The following is an 18,270-nucleotide window of genomic DNA, read 5'->3' as shown; positions in this document are numbered from 1 at the left end:
CCATTCTCTTGCTGACATGTCTGTCCATAGACTCATGCATTGCCAGACTGAGACCAACTGCAAATAAGAGGTATCACACCTCATCTTCCGTCTGGGCATCCTCCAACCAGATGGCATTAACGTTGTCTTCTCTTATATATACAAAAATGTAGTTTCCCCAACTGTACTTGATATACAGTAAAACCTCATTAGAACACGGTAGTTGGGGTCCAATATTTTGTACCGCGTTACAGCCGAGTCGCGGAACAGATGCATATATGTCATGATTCAGGAAGCAGGAAAACAGAATTCTGTGACTCAAACCCTATAAAAAGACCTTTAAACTCCATATATTAACATACACATCTTGTAAGTGAGTCATAAAAGTCCATTTTTGAGTTTGTGTCTGTTAGCCACTGTTAGCCTGGCTCCTAAAATCAATGTTTGGGATCCACAGACACCCGCGCTATAAGCAATTCTGCGGATTAATGAATTGCATTCTAACAAAGATTCACTGTACTTAAAATATATGTCAGATCTGACAGTGAACGGATCTGTATGTATGGAGGGGGAGGGAGGGACTTTTTGTTTTCGTTTGTGAGAAAAAGTTTAATATATTGTATATTTAAAATGTTACAATGAAGACGCTGTTTACATCCGGTACCGCACGGATGGCAGTCTCTTCAATCTGAGGCCCCTGCAAGCTCACACCAAGATACAAGAGCAACTTGTCCATGAACTACTCTTTGCAGACGATGCCGCTTTAGTTGCCCATTCAGAGCCAGCTCTCCAGCGCATGACGTCCTGTTTTATGGAAACTGCCAAAATGTTTGGCCTGGAAGTCAGCCTGAAGAAAACGGAGGTCCTCCATCAGCCAGCTCCCCACCATGACTACCAGCCCCCCCACATCTCCATCGGGCACACAGAACTCAAAACGGTCAACCAGTTTACCTACCTCGGCTGCACCATTTCATCTGATGCAAGGATCGACAAAGAGATAGACAACAGACTCACCAAGCCAAATAAAGCCTTTGGAAGACTACACAAAAGAGTCTGGAAAAACAACCACCTGAAGAAACACACAAAGATTAGCGTGTACAGTGCCGTTGTCATATCCACGCTCCTGTTCGGCTCCGAATCATGGGTCCTCTACTGGCATCACCTACGGCTCCTAGAACGCTTCCATCAGCGATGTCTCCGCTCCATCCTCAACATTCATTGGAATGACTTCATCATCAACATCGAAGTACTCGAGCTGGCAGAGTCTGCAAGCATCGAATCCATGCTGCTGAAGATCCAACTGCGCTGAGTGAGTCACATCTCCAGAATGGAGGACCATCACCTTCTCAAGATCGTGTTCGATGGCGAGCTCTCCACTGGCCACCGAGACAGAGGGGCAGCAAAGAAGAGGTACAAGGACTGCTTAAAGAAATCTCTTGGTGCCTGCCACATTGACCACCGCCAGTGGGCTGATCTCACCTCCAACCGTGCATCTTGGCGCCTCACAATTCGGCAGGCAGCAACCTCCTTTGAAGAAGACCGCAGAGCCCACCTCACTGACAAAAGACCAAGGAGGAAAAACCCAACACCCAACCAACCAATTTTCCCTTGCAACCGTGCCTGCCTGTCCCGCATCGGACTTATCAGTCACCAACGAGCCTGCAGCAGACGTGGACATACCCCTCCATAAATCTTCGTCCGCGAAGCCAAGCCAAAGAAAAAAAAGCATATTTTTGAAAATAAAATATTCAAAAAAATTGTCTTCCCTGGTTTCAGGTAACTCCCAACTCCTCCCCACTTTTGTCTCTTTTCCTTCTATGTCCTTTCACAGAGCCAACCTTTCCTCTTCGATCCATTTAACATCTTTCAGCTGTTGGCCTGGACTTCCCCCTCCCCATTCTTCCCTCTCCCAGTCTTTATTCAGACGCCCGTCTGCTTTTTGCTTACACCTTGAAGAAGGGCTCCGTCCCGAAATGTCTGCAATATATGTTTCCCTCCCATGGATCTGCGAGACCAGCATTTCAGTGGTTTATTTTTAACCACAATCACAGCATCTGCAGACTTCAGTGTTTCCGTGGCTTAAATACACCTGCCATTCCTGCGCCCCATTTCCTAGTTGATCTCGATACCTTCTTCACCGTCGACTTCCCCTCTCATTTGCTATTATTTGCAAACCCCACGCTGTGCCGCTCCCTCAACATGGACTTGCCGCTGAACCCTCGGGGCTGCTGCTCCATCTCATCACTTTCAGCCAGCGCTCCTTCGCGGGCTCTGGAGAGGGCGACCTCCCGACGGCAGGGGGCGATCGCCTTCACCGCAGCGGGTGACCGTGATTGGCCCCAAGAGTTTGTCTCTCTCGCCAATCCAAAGCATCCTCGCTTCTGGTCTTCCCGAACCCTGGGTCTGATTCGTTGCGCTGCGCAGCAGTTTCCCAGGTCACTGTGGGCGACATCGCAATCATGGCCGACTTGTTGAGTTGGAAGTGCGTTTCGTTTGGTTCAGGCCGGAGACACTGAACGTGATCATTGACTGAGCTGAAGGTGACTTGAGTTGGTTGTTTCCTGAAGCTATAGCTGCGTCTAACAGCCACGGGGAAATGGCTCACTGGTACTCGGTGCCTCTAACGGCAAATTAGATCCGTAGGGCCATCGAAGAAGCAGTTTGTCAGGGGTCTCGACACTAGTTGCTCATATACTGGCGATGGGAGCTTTCCTGAACGTCCTGTTTGTTTCTCAGATCATGGTGACCTGCCGGCTTCCATCTTTGCTGATGTTCATGCCATATATTAACAGCTGCCACGAAGTTTCTCATAGTTTGAAGCTGTGGTTGCCCTAAATTGGGTTTAATGTGCGTTGGCTTTCTTTGAATACTAAAGGAGATAAACATTCCAATGAGGTTACTTGGGTTGTGTTAGAACTTAGCTTTAATCTTCAGGTTTGTTGGAGGTGTGTAATGTTAAATTTAATTATTGATATGCGCATTGGGGTATTTAGAAATATCAGTTACGACAAAGTTGCATTTGAATTAAGATTTGAAGGATTTTTCACTTGGTCATGTTGAGGTCATTTGAGGTGCAAATGCACATCTCAGTGAAGTTCATTGGGATGTGTCTGTTTAACCATATAACCATTTACGGAGCGGCAACGGGCCATGTTGGCCTTTCGAGTCCGCGCCACGAACTCCAGCAAGTTTGTCAAACAAGATCTGTCCTTTCTGAACCCATACTGCATCTGCCTGATGGAACCCCTTCATTCGAAATGTCTATTTCATCTTTAATGACAGCTTCAAGAAGATTTAGTTAACGTTTTTGATCTATTACAGTTTCCAATGGTTTAATTGGGAGGTTGTGATTATAATTAGGTTGAATTATAAATCATAGATCAAAGTATTGAGTAGAGGAGTTGGGATGTTATGGTACAGTTCTATAAGACATTGGTGAGGCCAAATTTGGAGTATTGTGTGCAGTTTTGGTCACCTCGCTACAGGAAAGATATGAATAAGATAGAAAGAGTGCAGAGAAGCTTTACTAGGATGTTGCCCTGACTTCAGAAATTGAGTGACAAGGAGTGTGGAACAAGCTGCCAGCTGAAGAGGTGAATACAGGCTCAATTTTAACATTTTAGAAGAATTTGGGTTGGTACATGGACGAAAGAGGTATGAGCAGGGAAGGGAAGTCTCCAATGAGAGTGAGCTCCTGAGGCTGCTCTGTATGCTACAGGACTGGGTTTCAGGTCTAAGTTCACTGGATGGGAAGGTGGCTGCAGACATGATCTGTAGTTGCTTCTCTCACTACTGGTGCTCTAGGTTGAAGCATGGCCACTGCTGCTGTTCAGCAAGGTCTCAAAAACAGCAGAACTTGTAATTGGAGGCGAGCCAGCTTTTAAGATTTTAAGAAAGCCATAAAACATCATAAAAAAAAAATTTTTTGGATTGTGATCAAAGCCTTTTACTCAAATGATGCCATTTTGGCAGTTGCAATTACAACTTGGATTGGTCTAGAGTTTATTGTCATATACTTGACCAACAATGCACTGAAATTTGGACTTTCAGCCAAACAGTAATGTACATCTATTCAACAGGAGGTCAGTGACTAATTGCATTCTGCAGGGGAACCCCTTTTTGCGATTTTTAGAAATGATTTGGATGATGAGGTAGAGGGGTGGGCCAGTAAGTTTGAAGATAATACAAAGGTTAGAAGTGCTGTGGACAGTGAGGAAGGTTGTGTTAGGTTACTGCAAGAAAGAGACAGGATGCAGAGTTCAATCAGGTAAGTGTGAAGTGATGTACTTTTGGAGGTCGAACTTGAAGGAAGAGTAAGTGGTTGATGGCAGTGTAAAGGAACAGAGAAATTTTAGGGCCCAGATCCATAGAATCATCATGGTTGCCATACAAATTCAGAATTTATTGTCATGAACAGGTCACAAAATTCAGTGCTTTGCAGCAGCAGCTTCATAGTCCAAAAATTCAGATAAACCACTTTTACAACAATAAATTCGAAAAAATAATGCACAAAAAGTAAGGCAGTGTCTTTGGTTCATTGCCCATTCAGGAATCTGATGGCAGCAGCAAGGAAGCTGTCCTTATGCTGCTGAGTGCTTGTCTTTGGGCTCCTGTACCTTTTACCCCCCCCCCCCCATGGTAGCAGAGTGAAGAGGGCATGCCCTGGATGCTGGAGGTCTTTGAGGATAGAGAGTGCTTTATTAAGACGTCACCTCTTGTACATGTCCTCAAAGGAGTGAAAGCTGGTGCTTGTGATGTTGCAGGCCAAGTTAACAACCTCTGGAGTTTATTCTTGTCCTGAGAGTTTATCCATGCTCCTCATGATTTTTCTAAACCTCTTGAAGATCCCTCACCCTTCTTCACTCTGGTGAATAAACATCCATCTTAGGAATATCCAGGAGATTGGAAACTGGAACAACAGTCCACTGGAGGAATTTGGTGGGTCAATCAGCATCAGTGGGAGAAAAGTAATGGTTAGTGTTACTGGCTAGAATCCTTCATGAAAATTCATTTTGAAAGATTCTGGCCTGAAATGTTGACTGTTCTTTTTCTCCCTCTGATGCTGCTAGACCTGCTGAGTTTCTCCAGGAGATTGTTTCCAACTGAGCTGGTTGGATTTGACCCTGATGATAAAGCCCATGAAGGAGAGCAAATTTATGTTAATGCAGATCATTCATGAAAATACAAGTTTACCTTTTGCAGATGTTCAACCCTTGACTTTTGGTATGGAGTCTTTGAAGTTTGTAAAGTTTATTTGTCACAAAATATTTAGTACAGTAATAAGGGTTAATTGCAAACAGGCTAATATGTTATCCCTAACATTCACACAGCTGTGGAAAGACCACATTTACAGAGTTTAGGATTGCAATGAGCAAACGATAACATGTCACTCAGTGAGAGCAGCATGGTAGCAGTATTACAGGGTTCATTTGGGAACCTGAAGCTTCTTGGAGTGCAATTTCACACTTAAGCCTTTTCCCTGGTGGAGAGAGGGAGAAAAGAGTGTGTCTGGGCTGTGATTGGTCTTCCAACATATTGGCTGCCTTTCCGAGGCAGTAGGGAATGTAGGTAGGGAGGGGAGGGGAGTTCTGAGCTGCATTAACTACCTTCAGTAGCTTCTGATCTTGAACCAAGCAGCTCCTTGAAGGCATAGTATTCAAGTATTCTAGGACCAAGTGGAAAGCCAGTGTTTTGGGATCTACTGTAGATTTGTGTGGTCAATATGAAAACTGAAGTGTGTCAAGGCTGGTTGATAGGCTGGAGCTGAGGTCAACCATGACCATCTTTTCAAACCACTCTCAAAGTCACCTGTCAGTGGTCATTGAGACCTGTTTATATGGTTTCCTGGTACTGGTCTGATGGTGGTCTTCTCGCAGAGAATGGGGAATTGGCATGTTCTAGGAAGAGATCAAAGATGTCTGAAAGTATATATGAGTTGCTCTGCACAGGCTTTCATGACGATTCATGGGTCTTTGTCTGGGCCACTCACTTTCTGTGTGTTCATGTGCCGGAAGGCTACTTTGAATTGAGCAGCAGTGACCATAGGTGCGGCATCACTTGTAGTAGTTGGTGAGGATGTAGTTTTCCTATGGCTCCTTGCTCAAAGTGAGAGTTGAACCACTAATTGTTTTGTAGCAAGGATTTGTTGTCTATCCTTTTGTTGATTTCTTGCATCCTGGAAGAGGTTGGGCTTGTTGATCTTGATGAGGATAGAATGTGTTAACATGTTGATGAAGATAACTGGTAAACCCTTTGGGGCATATTAGGCAATCCAATTCCTTCATTATCATCATGTTCTCTGGATAATCAGTTCGCCCCTTGATCACAACAAAGCCACCTGACCATGTTGATATCAGACTAGACTTTAAATAACATACTATTATTATATGCAAATTAAATGAAGGCAAGTCGGAAGTCAACCTGCAAACCTGTGTAATCTTCGAATTTGACTGGAATCTTAATAATTTCTGAAAATTCTGCCTTTGGGGAGTTGAGATGGATAACCTGACTTGAGGCATTTCACATTGAAATACTGCTCTTGGATGGGGAAGGTGTGGCAGATGAAGGGACACTGTCTATTCATGTATGCATATTTTTAACTAAGAGCTTGGCAGATCCAGGGAAGGAACCAAATGTGATAACCTGGAGATTTATGGAGGATCTGCTACTTTATCAGGTGAAATGGTTCTAGAAGCACTTCTCCTGGTGTGATTATGTTTTCTGCACTTTCTTTATACATCTATACCTTGTTGCTCAGTTGTTGTCCAATTATCATTACATTTGTAGAACTGCAACTTGTTTTATAAAGTTATCATTGATGTCCATGTTAAATGAATTGTATATTGTGTATTTAGTTTGCATCTTCTCTAGAGTATATTAGAACATCGAACATTACTGCACAGTACAGACCATTTGACCCACGATGTTGTGCCAACCTACATGCACTTGCTTAACAATCTAGGCCTTCCCTATCTTGCAACATAACCGTCTTTTTCTTGCATCCTGTCTAAGAGTATTTTAAATGTTATGATTGTACCAGCCTCCATCACCATCCTTGGCAATGCATTCCAGGCATCCATCATTCTGTGTGGTTTTTTTAAAAAAAAATACCCCTGACATCTTCCATAAATTTTCCTCCCCTCACCTTCAATAGATGCCCTCTGGTATTTGCTGCTGTCATTCTGGAGAAAAGGTGTTGGCTGTCCACCCTATCTCTTCTTCTCATAATCTTGCAACTTTTCTTAAGTCACTTCTCATCCTTTGCTCCAAAAAGAAAAGCCCTACTAGCCCTGTTCACCTTGCCTCATGAGACTTTTTCTCCAATCCAGGCAACATCCTGGTAAATCTCCTCTATACTCTGCCCAAAGCTTCCACATTACTCCTGTAATGAGGCAACTAGAACTGAACACAATATTTCAAATGTGGCCTAACCAGAGTTTTACAGAGCTGCAACATTACCTCTTGAACTCAATCACCCAACTAAAGAGGGCCAGCATACCATAAACCTTGTTACTTGCCCTATTAACCTGGCAGCAACCTTGAGAGATCTATGGATTTGGACCCCAAGATCCCTCTGTTCTTCCACACTATTAAGAATCCTACCATTAAGCATGTACTCCACCTTCAAATTAGACTTTCCAAAATGCATCACCACACTTGCCTGGATTGAACTCCATCTGCCACTTCTCCACCCAACTCTACATCCTGTCTATCTCCTGTTATAACCTACGATGGCCTTCTACATTATCCACAACAGCTCTCTACATTATCCACAACAGCTCCAACCTTCATGTTTTCTGAAAATGTACTATACTGACCCATTCCTCCTCTTCTTCATCCCAGTCATTTATAAAAATCACAGCAGGGATCCTCAAACTGATGCTTGGACCTCCACTAGTCACTAACCTCCAGGCAGAATGTACTCCATCTACTACTGTGCTGTTTTCTGAATCCACACAGCCAAGGTTCCATGGATCCCATGCTTCATGATGTTGTGAATGAGTCTATGTGGGAGACCTTATCAAATACCTTGCTAAAATCTATGTACACCACATCCACCACCCTCATCAATTTATTTTGTCACTTCCTCAAAAATAATTTAGATTTGTGAGGCACAAACCTGCCATCACAAAACCATGCTAACTATCCCTGAGAAGTCTCTACTTCACAACATGCTTGTGAATCCTTTCCAATAGTTTGTCCACCACTGATATAATTGGTCTATAATTCCTAGATTTTTCCCTATTACCTTTTTTAAACAAGGGACCACTGACCTTGCATTTACCAAGGTCCCTCTCTCTACTGAACAATGAAGCAAAGTATTAAGTTAGGACCTCCTCTGCCTCCAGGAACATGTTCCTTTCTTCATCCTTAAGTAGCCCAACCTTCACTCCTGTCTTCCCCTGTTCTTCACTGATGCATAGAATGGCTTAAGGTTTTCCTTAACCGTTTGCCAAAGTCTTTTCAAGCCCCCTTCTAGCTGTCGTAAGTCCTTTCATAAATTCCTTCTTGGCTACCATATATAGTCCCTGACTTTCAATTCCTAAACCTGATGCATGCTTCCTTCTTCCTCTTAATTACTATGCAAGTGGTCCCCAAGCATCCTTCACATCACTTCTGTGCTTTTTCCTTGCAATGTACTCTCTCTCCAGTTCCTGCCTACTCCAATCATAATTATCCCTTCTCTAATTAAATTCCCTACCATTTTGTCTACTCGTATCCTTGTCCATAGCTATGCCAAAGGTCACTGTCACTGAAATGCTTCCTCACTGAGAGGTCTGTCACTTGACCAGGTTCATTATCCAGTACTAGATCCAGAATGGCCTCTCCTCCAGTTTCCTTGTCCACATGCTGTGTCAGGAATCCTTATTGGATACACCTGACAAATTCTGCCCCATTTATTCCTCGCAGTAAGGAGGTGCCAGTCAATAGGTAAGTCTCCCATAACAACAAATCTGTTATTTTTGCACCATACCAAAATCTGCCTACTTATGTGCTCCTCAGCATCCTGTGGGCTATTTGGGGTCCCATAGACTACTCCCAATGGAGTGATCACTCCCTTCTGGTTTCTGACTTCTGCCCACACTGATCTCCATAAAGTCCTTCCTTTCTGCAGCTGTGATACTACCCTTGATTAATAATGCTACTTCTTCCCCTCCCCCCATTTTTAAAATCTCCATCCCATCCCTTTTGAAACATCTAACCCTGCTTTAGCCAATCCTGTCTTGGCATCAGCCATATCTGTAATGGCTACAATGTCGTGATTCTATGTATTGCTCCATGCACTGTGTTCATCCTTTATTCCTAATATTTCTTTCATTTAAGTAAATACATTTCAGTCCTTCCAAATGACTACATTTATGCTCCCTCCACCGGCTGTCCTTCCTCACAATCACACTATACATTCTTTCCCAGTTCTGATGAAGAGTTATTGACTCTGACTGGGGGACATCTTGAAAAAATTACAGGGGTGGAGTACCCACAGGATCCAGCACTGTTCCTGTTGGAGGATATTATGGATGTGAGTCCAAGGTTGTCCAAATGCCAAATTCAATTTGTAAAAGTTGCCTTGGTGGTTTCCATGCATAATGATCATTTGGAAATTTGACTCTCCGCTAAGCACAATGCAATGGAACACAGATGCAGAGCTGTGTTCTCTTGGAGAAAATTACCTATAACTTGAGAGGGAGACACAACATATTCGTTAAGGTGTGGCAGTAATACTTGCAATACATTCAGACGTAAGTGTGATTAACCCTCCTAATGTTTCTGTCTCAAGGAAATAGTGGACAATAGGTCCACACAATAGGCTCATACAAGCCCAGGAATATCAAGAATGAGGAAATAAATCAGAGGCCTGGCTGGCTCCTCAACCCCTGTTTTTATTTTAAAAGTGTATTTGCATCGTCATCTTTAGTAATTAATATGTCTTTCTTTGTTACGGTTGGGGTGGAAGGGGGGTATGGGAGGTGGGGGAGGGTGGAAAACTGATCTGTAAAAGAGGAGTAATCCCCTGTGATGTTTGTAAAATTTGAGGTTGTAAAATTACAAATAAAATTTTAAAAAAGAGTTATTGACTACATCTCTTTCAACAGATGCTGCCTGACCTAAATATTTCCAGCATTTTCTGTTTTTATTTCAGATTTATGGCACTACATAAATTCTGATTTCCTAAATGTATCTCCTCCAAAGGGAGATTAAGTATTTAGAGATTCGTCATTGTTCCTGACCACAAAATCTGATTGGAAAGGCATTCAAATGCATTTTCTCTTTAGAAATCTAATGACTCATTAATTTAAGAATTGACTATGTTTGATGTAAAATTTATTTGTGACCTTCAGCTTGGAAGACTTGCTAATGCACGCATGATTTGATCTTCAACAGCAACTCTTGGCAAATCCTACCTCAGAGCTTCATTAATGATGGTTAATGTTTTGAAAGGAGTTCTCATTGAATGGCAAGTATAAACTCATTTTGCATTTTCTAAACAGATGGGATAGTATACAAAAATAAATTTGGCCTTGCCAGATGTGGCTAAATAGTAATATTTCATTAGACAGGACAAATTAATAGCCCTCCTTAGTCTTTTCTCCTAAAAGTAGGAAAAACCCAACACCCAACCCCAACCAACCAATTTTCCCCTGCAACCGCTGCAACCGTGTCTGCCTGTCCCGCATCGGACTTGTCAGCCACAAACGAGCCTGCAGCTGACGTGGACTTTTTACCCCCTCCATAAATCTTCGTCCGCGAAGCCAAGCCAAAGAAGACCTTTTTGCTAAATTATTTTTTGGCTACTCTCTCAATCTTTTACTAGTTTATTTGCATAAAGTAAAATTTCAGTGCAAACATGCCCTGCAAAATATCAAAAACTTTCAAGTTGTGCCACTGTAGAACATACAGCACAGTACAGGTCCTTCTGCCCACAATGTTGCTCTGACCTATGTAAACCTACTCCACACTAATTTTTCCCTACCTTCACCCATGACCCTCTATTTTTCTTACATCCAGACTATATACTGTAACCCAGTATTGTATCTGGGAAATGGAAGAAATATTCTCTCATTGGCTCTGACTGTGAGAAATGATGTATCGTGAATAGTATAATTACAATCCTCTGCTACCTTGCAGTTTCCTTGGAAATGATCATGAAAATGCCAAAGTAGCTACATCGGCATTTTTGTTTTCATATATATTTTTGTCCTTCATCTTGTCCTCCAAGTTATCTACAGTTGAAGTCCAGAAATCCGGACCACCTGAGAATGCAGACTTTTCGAAAACTCTCAAACTTTTTAAATTTAGCGGGCTTTCAGTGTGCTTGCATGCATAAACGTAACAGATGCAGAACAGCAACTGTATGTAGGACACATATTTAAAACTCATAATAATGGATCCTAAAGCAGATAAACTTCGTGGTGTGAAGAGAAAGAAGAACACATTGAAATTGAGTAACAAATGGAAATAATTAAGAAACTAGGACATGGTGTGATCAATGGAAACCTACGACATCAGAAAGTCCACAATTTATAATATAAACAAGACGACTCCAGAAAACTCCCTCAAAATGATTATTAAGTATGTGGAACAGAGCCATAATTCAGTTTTCAAGATGTCATGAATGCGCAAATGGTGCAGAATAATCTTTTCACAAAAAAAATAAAGTTGTAAACAAGGTAATATATGAAAGTATTTAAAGAAAGCAAAAGAAGTATCAACCAGTGCACCAGATGCAGTAGAAGCTGCAAGTGTTCTCTCCACAAGCAGTGCAGCTTTATTCCTCCGTAAATTTGAATTTTAAAGGTACCGTCTGAGAATCCGGAAAATCCGAATATTAGGCCCGACCTAATCCATGAGCAGTCCGGGCTTTCAGACTTTTACTGTAATCGGTCAGGCATACTGGGCAAATGTCCAGTATATTTTTTTATCAGCAATTGTAGATTATTACAACTCTACACTGGACTGTGCTTCTCTCCTACAGTTATTGTTTTGTCCTCAAGTGTTCTATTGTGACCAATATTAAATTTCTGGCATGTACTCTTGCATTATCACTGAAACTCTGGTTTAATGCTAATCCTTCTGTCTCTTTCAACTCGTAAGAAAGAGAGTGGATTTTAGAAAGTATTTTTGCTTGTCAGTCATTACCTTTTAAATGTTATACTTTTTTGAAGACTGTGCCATTTTCAAAATAAAAATCCTCTCCTGATTGATTACAAATCCCTCCCAGCTTAATTTTTTAAAATCTATAACCTCTAGTAATGGCCATCCAGTGTGATCTAAATTTTTCCCCCTACAAGAATGGATTTTTATACACCATCCTGTTTTAAATCTTTATCAATACACCTCCACTATTAATTTTAATTGATTTAGACTTTGTTTAATGCTTTTCATATTTTTTAACTATTGCTTCCCATGATTTTTCAATTTAAAAGCAAGGATAATTTCATATTCGGTATGGAGTGAACGACAGTGAACAGAACCGGTTGATTCAATTAAACTCTCAGTTATTTGTAGCTAAAATGCTAATGTCCCACTATCCTGCGCATATGAGATGATCAGATTTTAAAATGTTTCTATCATAAATGCCATATATACTCGTGTACTAGTAGAGTTTTGGAGACCAATTTTTCGAGTCAAATTTGTTGAGGAGGGCACTTTTATATAGATACTACATTTAACCGCAGTAAGTACCTGCGTCGTTCAAGGCGTAGCGAGCTCGGATGGCCAGAAAAAGGAAGTAGGTCTGGGTTCAGGGCATCGGGAGCTTGGATTGGTGGTCAGCTGTGGCCGAGGAGAAAGTCTGTACCTGGGGTGTCGGGAGCTTGGATGGGTGGACAGCAGAGCCAAGGATTCGCGGTTGGGGTATCAACAGTCCAAATGGGCGGGTGGCCGGCTGAGGGTTCACGGTCATGGCATTGGGTGCTTGTATGGGTGGACAGTTAAGGTGAGGGTTCGTGTTCAGGGCATCGAGCACTCGGATAGGTAGAAGACCCAGGCGAAGATCCGCAGGCAGGGTAGCATACGGTTGGGGCAAAAATCTGCGGTTGGGACATCAGGTGTTCGGGTGGGTGGGCGGGCGGGCGTTTGAGGTATTGGGAGTTCGGATGGGCCCTAAGCTACTGAAGCACAAAGCATAAGACATTTTGCTTTGAAATTTTAAAACTTAATTTTTTGATCCAAATATTAAAATTATTCCAGGCTGACCTTGCATTTAAAATAAAAATATAAACACAGGACTTGCGATGGTCAGCCTCCGGGGGGAATTAATGTTTCTAGGCATAACCTTTTATTTACTTAGTCAGCTAAGCATTTTAGTGTTCTATTCATTGTAAAGTGAATGTGAACAGTCTTTAAGTACAGCCAAAACTTGAACATGTGATCTTTTTATTAATTTAGATTAATGGACAGATTGTAAGAAAAATGTTTAAGTGGAAAATCCCTTAAGTTATGTAATCTTGAAGTTGAGAAATAATCTGACCTATCTGCTTTGTCCTGAATTCTTGGGATTTCAATGTTGTGATGTTAATTGTACCACCTTGTCCTTTGCTCTTATTGCTTGAGACTCCAAAAACATTGGGGTTTTGTAAGTTCGTTAGTGTATTTTGACATCAAAGGCTCATGGACCTGAAGGGTCTGTAACTGCTGTCTCTCTAAATTTAAAAATTAAATCTTTTGTGTAAGTGTTGGAGCTGGTCACTTTAAGTGAAACTTCCTTTGTGAATTTACTCAGTTGCTACAGTAAAGTCAAATTAAGATATTGTTGGGAATATACAATATTCAAAGCAAAGTATTGAAATGTCCTGACTCTGATATTTGATTCCTTCTATTTAGTGTTTAAACAACAAGAGATGGGAATGTGAGAAAGTTGTGATGGTGAGGGAGATTATAAAACAAATTTGTATTAGAGATCTTGATTCAGGTCGTGACCTGTTCCTCCAGTTGTTCTTTGCAATTGATCTTTAAATTGATGTTGGCTTTCATGCTGCTTCATGACAGAAGATTAGGACTCCTTATTGAATGAGGCAGTGGTTATATTTCCTGGTTCAATTTTAATAAAATTTGTTGTTTTTAAATCCAGCTGATGTGTTTTGTTCATGCCATTCATGCAGTTTGGTAATTTACAAAAGAATTGTGATTTGTTTAATGTTAAACTATTTTGTATTAGAAATAGATTCCAGGAATGGTGGAACTGTTGAAAGAGGAGAGATCTTTAGGGGTTGACTATATATAATTACTAAAGTTTAAAAGAATGAGGTGAATATTTTGGGCTCTACAGGCTGAATGTAGCCAAGATATTTTCCCCTTGCTGAGTCGCCTGGAACCAGGAATCACTATCTCATGTACCTGGTGACATTTAGGACCTGGATAAGGAAACTGCAGAATTGCTAATATGGAAGACTGCAGAGCCAAGGTTGGTGAATGCTTAAGGATGGACAAGCCACCCCAAAATCACTCTGCACTTCAGAACTCTGTAATCTCTCCATTTTTTCTGCCAAAATACTGTTCCATTTTCCCACTCTCTTAACCTATCTATATCCCTTTGTAGTTTCCTTGTACCCTCTTCATAACATATTTTTCTGTTTTTGTAGCATAGAGTTGTTTGAGATACTGTATTAATATCGATGTAATTACTTTTGTCTTTGTAGTGACCCAGCCATGAAGCAATTTCTGCTGTACTTGGATGATACAAATGCTTTGGGGAAGAAATTCATAATACAGGACTTAGATGAAACTCATTTATTTGTCTTGGCTGAAGTGGTCCATGTCTTACAAGAAAAAGTTGGAGACTTGATGGATCAGAATTCATTTCCAATTACGCAGAAGTAAAGTCATGTTATTAAGTGGCAGAGACCTATCTTGAGATAATTAGGAAACAAATCTTACTTGAATGATCAGCTGCTACAAAGAACTTGGGAAACAGTTGTTTGGAAGTAGAACAGGTGCAGGAATTTTGCCTTGGTAAAATAATTTTGATTAAAGTGCACCCAGAAGATGAATCTGTTGATGGCAGTAGTAACATTTACTATGGAATATCAGTGGATGGCTGTGCTTGTATTGATTTAGGTGCACTTTACAAGGAGGTCTGGAAAGTTGATACAACATTTGGCAGACCATGTTCACTGCACCTTGCTAGCGAGCCTAATTCACCCATCACATCATCTGTATAAGTGCTGCTGGTTTCATAAGTGAATTAGAACAGTTCCATTTTGGATGTATTTCAATGTATACTTTTGATGAACAAACACATCCATTGTATTTTTTACTTTACCTTTTGCTGACCATAGAGGGTATGTATTCACAGATTAACTTGCATGACAAAGTCTTTTTTTTCTTCGCTAACTTTTTAAAATATGCTATATATCCATTGTGTTGCTTTATGATATTATTGCTGAATTTCACGTGTTCTGTATGAGGGACAGGAAACTCAAAATAAGAGTACTCCACCCAAAAATCTGAAGACCTATTTTATTCTTGCTGTTCCATCACCCTTCTAATGTTGCAATGAGGGGTTTTTCTATAAAGTGGCTGTTCATAAATATATTTCAGGGTACATGCCAGTTTCAAAATTTTTTTGCTAATCTGTATTGCAGAGCAAGAAGTTTCTGTGAATCTAAATTTTAATCCAAGGCCAAGTGGTTAAATCAAAGAAAATATTGAGGTGTTCTATTTGTATAAAATAATCTGTAAGATACTTTTGAAGTGTTTTATTACTTAATTTGGAATTCATTTTGGATTTATCTTTTAAGAGCATATCAAAAATGTTTCTGCATTGAAGAAATGCTTGATTTCCTTATTCCTTCAATTACTTAATTTACTTTATTTTTGTTCAGAAGGTAGTAGGTGGCCTGCTTCTTAACATGTAACTACAATATAATTTTATTATCCTCATGCTGTATAAAACCCAACTTTACATTTAATAAAACACATCTTCGAAAGAAATCTCAAAAGGGTCCCAACCCAAAATGTTGAAGGCTGTTTTTCTACATGGATACCTGACTTGCTGAGTCCCTCTAGCCTCTCATTGATTACTTTTAGGGATTTTGTAGCTGTGCAAAAGCCACATGATGTGTCCTCTATCTCACTCCATTAGCATTTCAAGACCTGGTTCAATGTTGCTTTTACCACAAACTTCATCTCCTGGAAGGAAACTTTCAGATGATGACATGTTTATGACAATTGATAACCAATTTGTCCATAGCTCTTGTTTGAGATGAAAATGCAACTGAAAGGACATTTGGTCCTAAAATATTAATTGTTCCATTTGCATTGCAGTATAGATATTTTGAGGCATGGTTTCCACAGCATCTGGGCTAATTTTGTATAGTTTTATCCATGTTTTGCTATCTTTTTCATTAAAATATCTCCCACCAGCAACAATATGAGCTTCATGATTCTTAAAAGCTCTTGTACTTTTCCAGCAATTAATGTGGGAATATTCAAATGTCTGTCCTTTGGAAAGAAAACTGACTGATTATATAGTTATTCAGTGGGGTTTATCTCTTCATGTAATGGCATAACTCAATTCAACCTGTGGAGTCCATGTTATTTCTTTTCCAGAGAAATGTGCTAGTTTCACATTTATTCACTCCTTAATTCTGATATTTTATACTCGATGTGAACGAAATCATTGTTATGGTGCTGAGTTAAAATTAAAGGCATGAGATTATTAATTACTTTTCGATGCCATACTCAACATTGATTTGTGGGGTTTCTGCAACTTTATTACATCTTGGGAGGAGGCATGGAGCTGAGTGCTTTGGGTGAGTGGTACACACTGCAGCTGGGCAGTCAAATAGGCATTTGTGTAGAAGCAGGATATTTGCTCATAGGGAAAAAAAACGATCGCATTTCAAACTGTACCTGATTTGTGCATCTCTCAGCAGAAGCCTCTATGGCCTTTTTAATCTTTTACAATGCATGCAAAAGGACTTAATTAAATTATGAAAGATCATTTCATATTGTATGTTTTTGGTCTGCTTTGCCAAGATTTAATTGGTTTGTTGTGTGAAGTACTTAATTTACTAAAGTAACCCATAAACCAAGAAACTATTGCCAATTGTCTCATTTAATTGTCTGAAATTTACATTAAAAACTAGCCTCAGTACAGCCACACAGTGACTGGATTGTTAGAGACTGAAAGGGCCCAACGAGTCTCTGCGCCTGGCACATCTGCAGGTCAGAGACCTGTCTTGAGGTATCAGGATAAATCCTATGCACCACCACACAGCGAGAAAGAGAGGACAAAGGCCCCATTATGTATGACAACGTGCCAGTGTTATTTCTTTCCCTACCTGAGTGCAGGGTATAATGAAGCAGAGGAGGGTGTTAGACCAGGTAAAGAAGCTCCGGTCTAAGAATATCCCATTTGCTTCACCCGGCAACACTGAGGGTGAAGCACTGATCAATTTTCTTTAAAATTGGGTTTTAATTAGTTCTGCCAGGAGAGGTGTCTTCCCACATCTCCCACTATGCCATCACACCATGCCCTCTTAACCTCTTCCTTGTCGAAGGTGAATTTCTCAGGGGGAAGGCGGCATGCCCTGGCATGGATCAGGGGGCCCCTTGGTGACGATGTGATGCCTTACCATGTGCTTTGGTTTGGCGGAGGAAAATTGGATCCACAATTGAAGGGAATTCCATTAGAATCCCAAAAGGGGGAAAGTTTCTTTGGTAAGACACTTCATTTGCTGATTGAAGGAGATCAGTATTTGTGTCCAACTAATATGTCTGAAACCAACAAAGACCTTCCTAAGCTGTAACAAGTTAAAGCACCTGGTGAAGATAATATTTGTTCATATCTACACACAATTTGGAAGATGACTTGATACCAGTGAAAAGTGAATGATTGGAAGAGTGAAAAATAACTTTTCCGAACACATAAACATTGCATACTTAGAATTAGAAGAGGGTTGTTAATAGTAATAAGTTTTGATCTTATTATGAATTAAGAAAAAAAACTAGTTTTGTTTAAGTAGCCATTGTCTTGGTGAATTTCCGTTGCTGCTAGTTTTTGAGTCCCTTGGACTTGTAACACAATGAATTTCATCTCCCTGCCCTCAAAGAGAGTTTCAAATTGGTCTCCCCTCGGGTATGCTTCGATTGTGAATTTCCTCCAAACATGTTCCCCTCAGAATGTTTCCTAGATTGGAGGCTTATTGCATGGGGAGAGAATGGATAAGCTGGGCTTGTTTTCCTTGGAGTGAAAGAGACTGAGGAATGATCTGGTACAGGTATACAAGATTGCATAAGACATAGGGTAGATTGTTGGAATCTTTAACTCATGATAGGAGCATCAAA

The 18,270-nt window shown here is 40.7% G+C and overlaps 1 protein-coding gene across 2 annotated transcripts; it reads left to right on the top strand.

Annotated features, from left to right (window-relative positions):
• Window positions 1–2,367: 2,367 nt before the first annotated feature.
• gtf2h5 (general transcription factor IIH, polypeptide 5) lies at window positions 2,368–17,019 on the top strand. Of its 2 annotated transcripts, none has more exons than XM_069930411.1 (3): window positions 2,368–2,519; window positions 10,363–10,435; window positions 14,619–17,019. In XM_069930411.1, exons 2-3 carry the CDS (start codon window positions 10,398–10,400, stop codon window positions 14,797–14,799), a joined length of 219 nt encoding a protein of 72 aa, XP_069786512.1. In that variant the 5' UTR covers window positions 2,368–2,519; window positions 10,363–10,397; the 3' UTR covers window positions 14,800–17,019. The 2 variants fall into 2 exon arrangements, with proteins under 2 accessions (XP_069786512.1, XP_069786511.1); XM_069930410.1 differs by having other exon boundaries at window positions 2,370–2,519; window positions 10,320–10,435.
• The last annotated feature ends 1,251 nt before the right edge of the window (window positions 17,020–18,270 follow it).

Source organism: Narcine bancroftii, chromosome 4 (genome assembly GCF_036971445.1).
Source record: "Narcine bancroftii isolate sNarBan1 chromosome 4, sNarBan1.hap1, whole genome shotgun sequence".
NCBI classification, from domain to species: Eukaryota; Metazoa; Chordata; class Chondrichthyes; order Torpediniformes; family Narcinidae; genus Narcine; species Narcine bancroftii.
Note: the sequence above shows the minus strand (reverse complement) of the source record. Positions and strands in the feature narration are given on the sequence as shown.

Coding starts and splice junctions, on each gene's coding strand:
- gtf2h5 (XM_069930411.1), top strand. CDS start 10,398: ATGATGGTTAATGTTTTGAAAGGAGTTCTCATTGAATG. Junction 10,436..14,618: donor AAAGGAGTTCTCATTGAATG/GCAAGTATAAAC, acceptor TTGTCTTTGTAG/TGACCCAGCCATGAAGCAAT.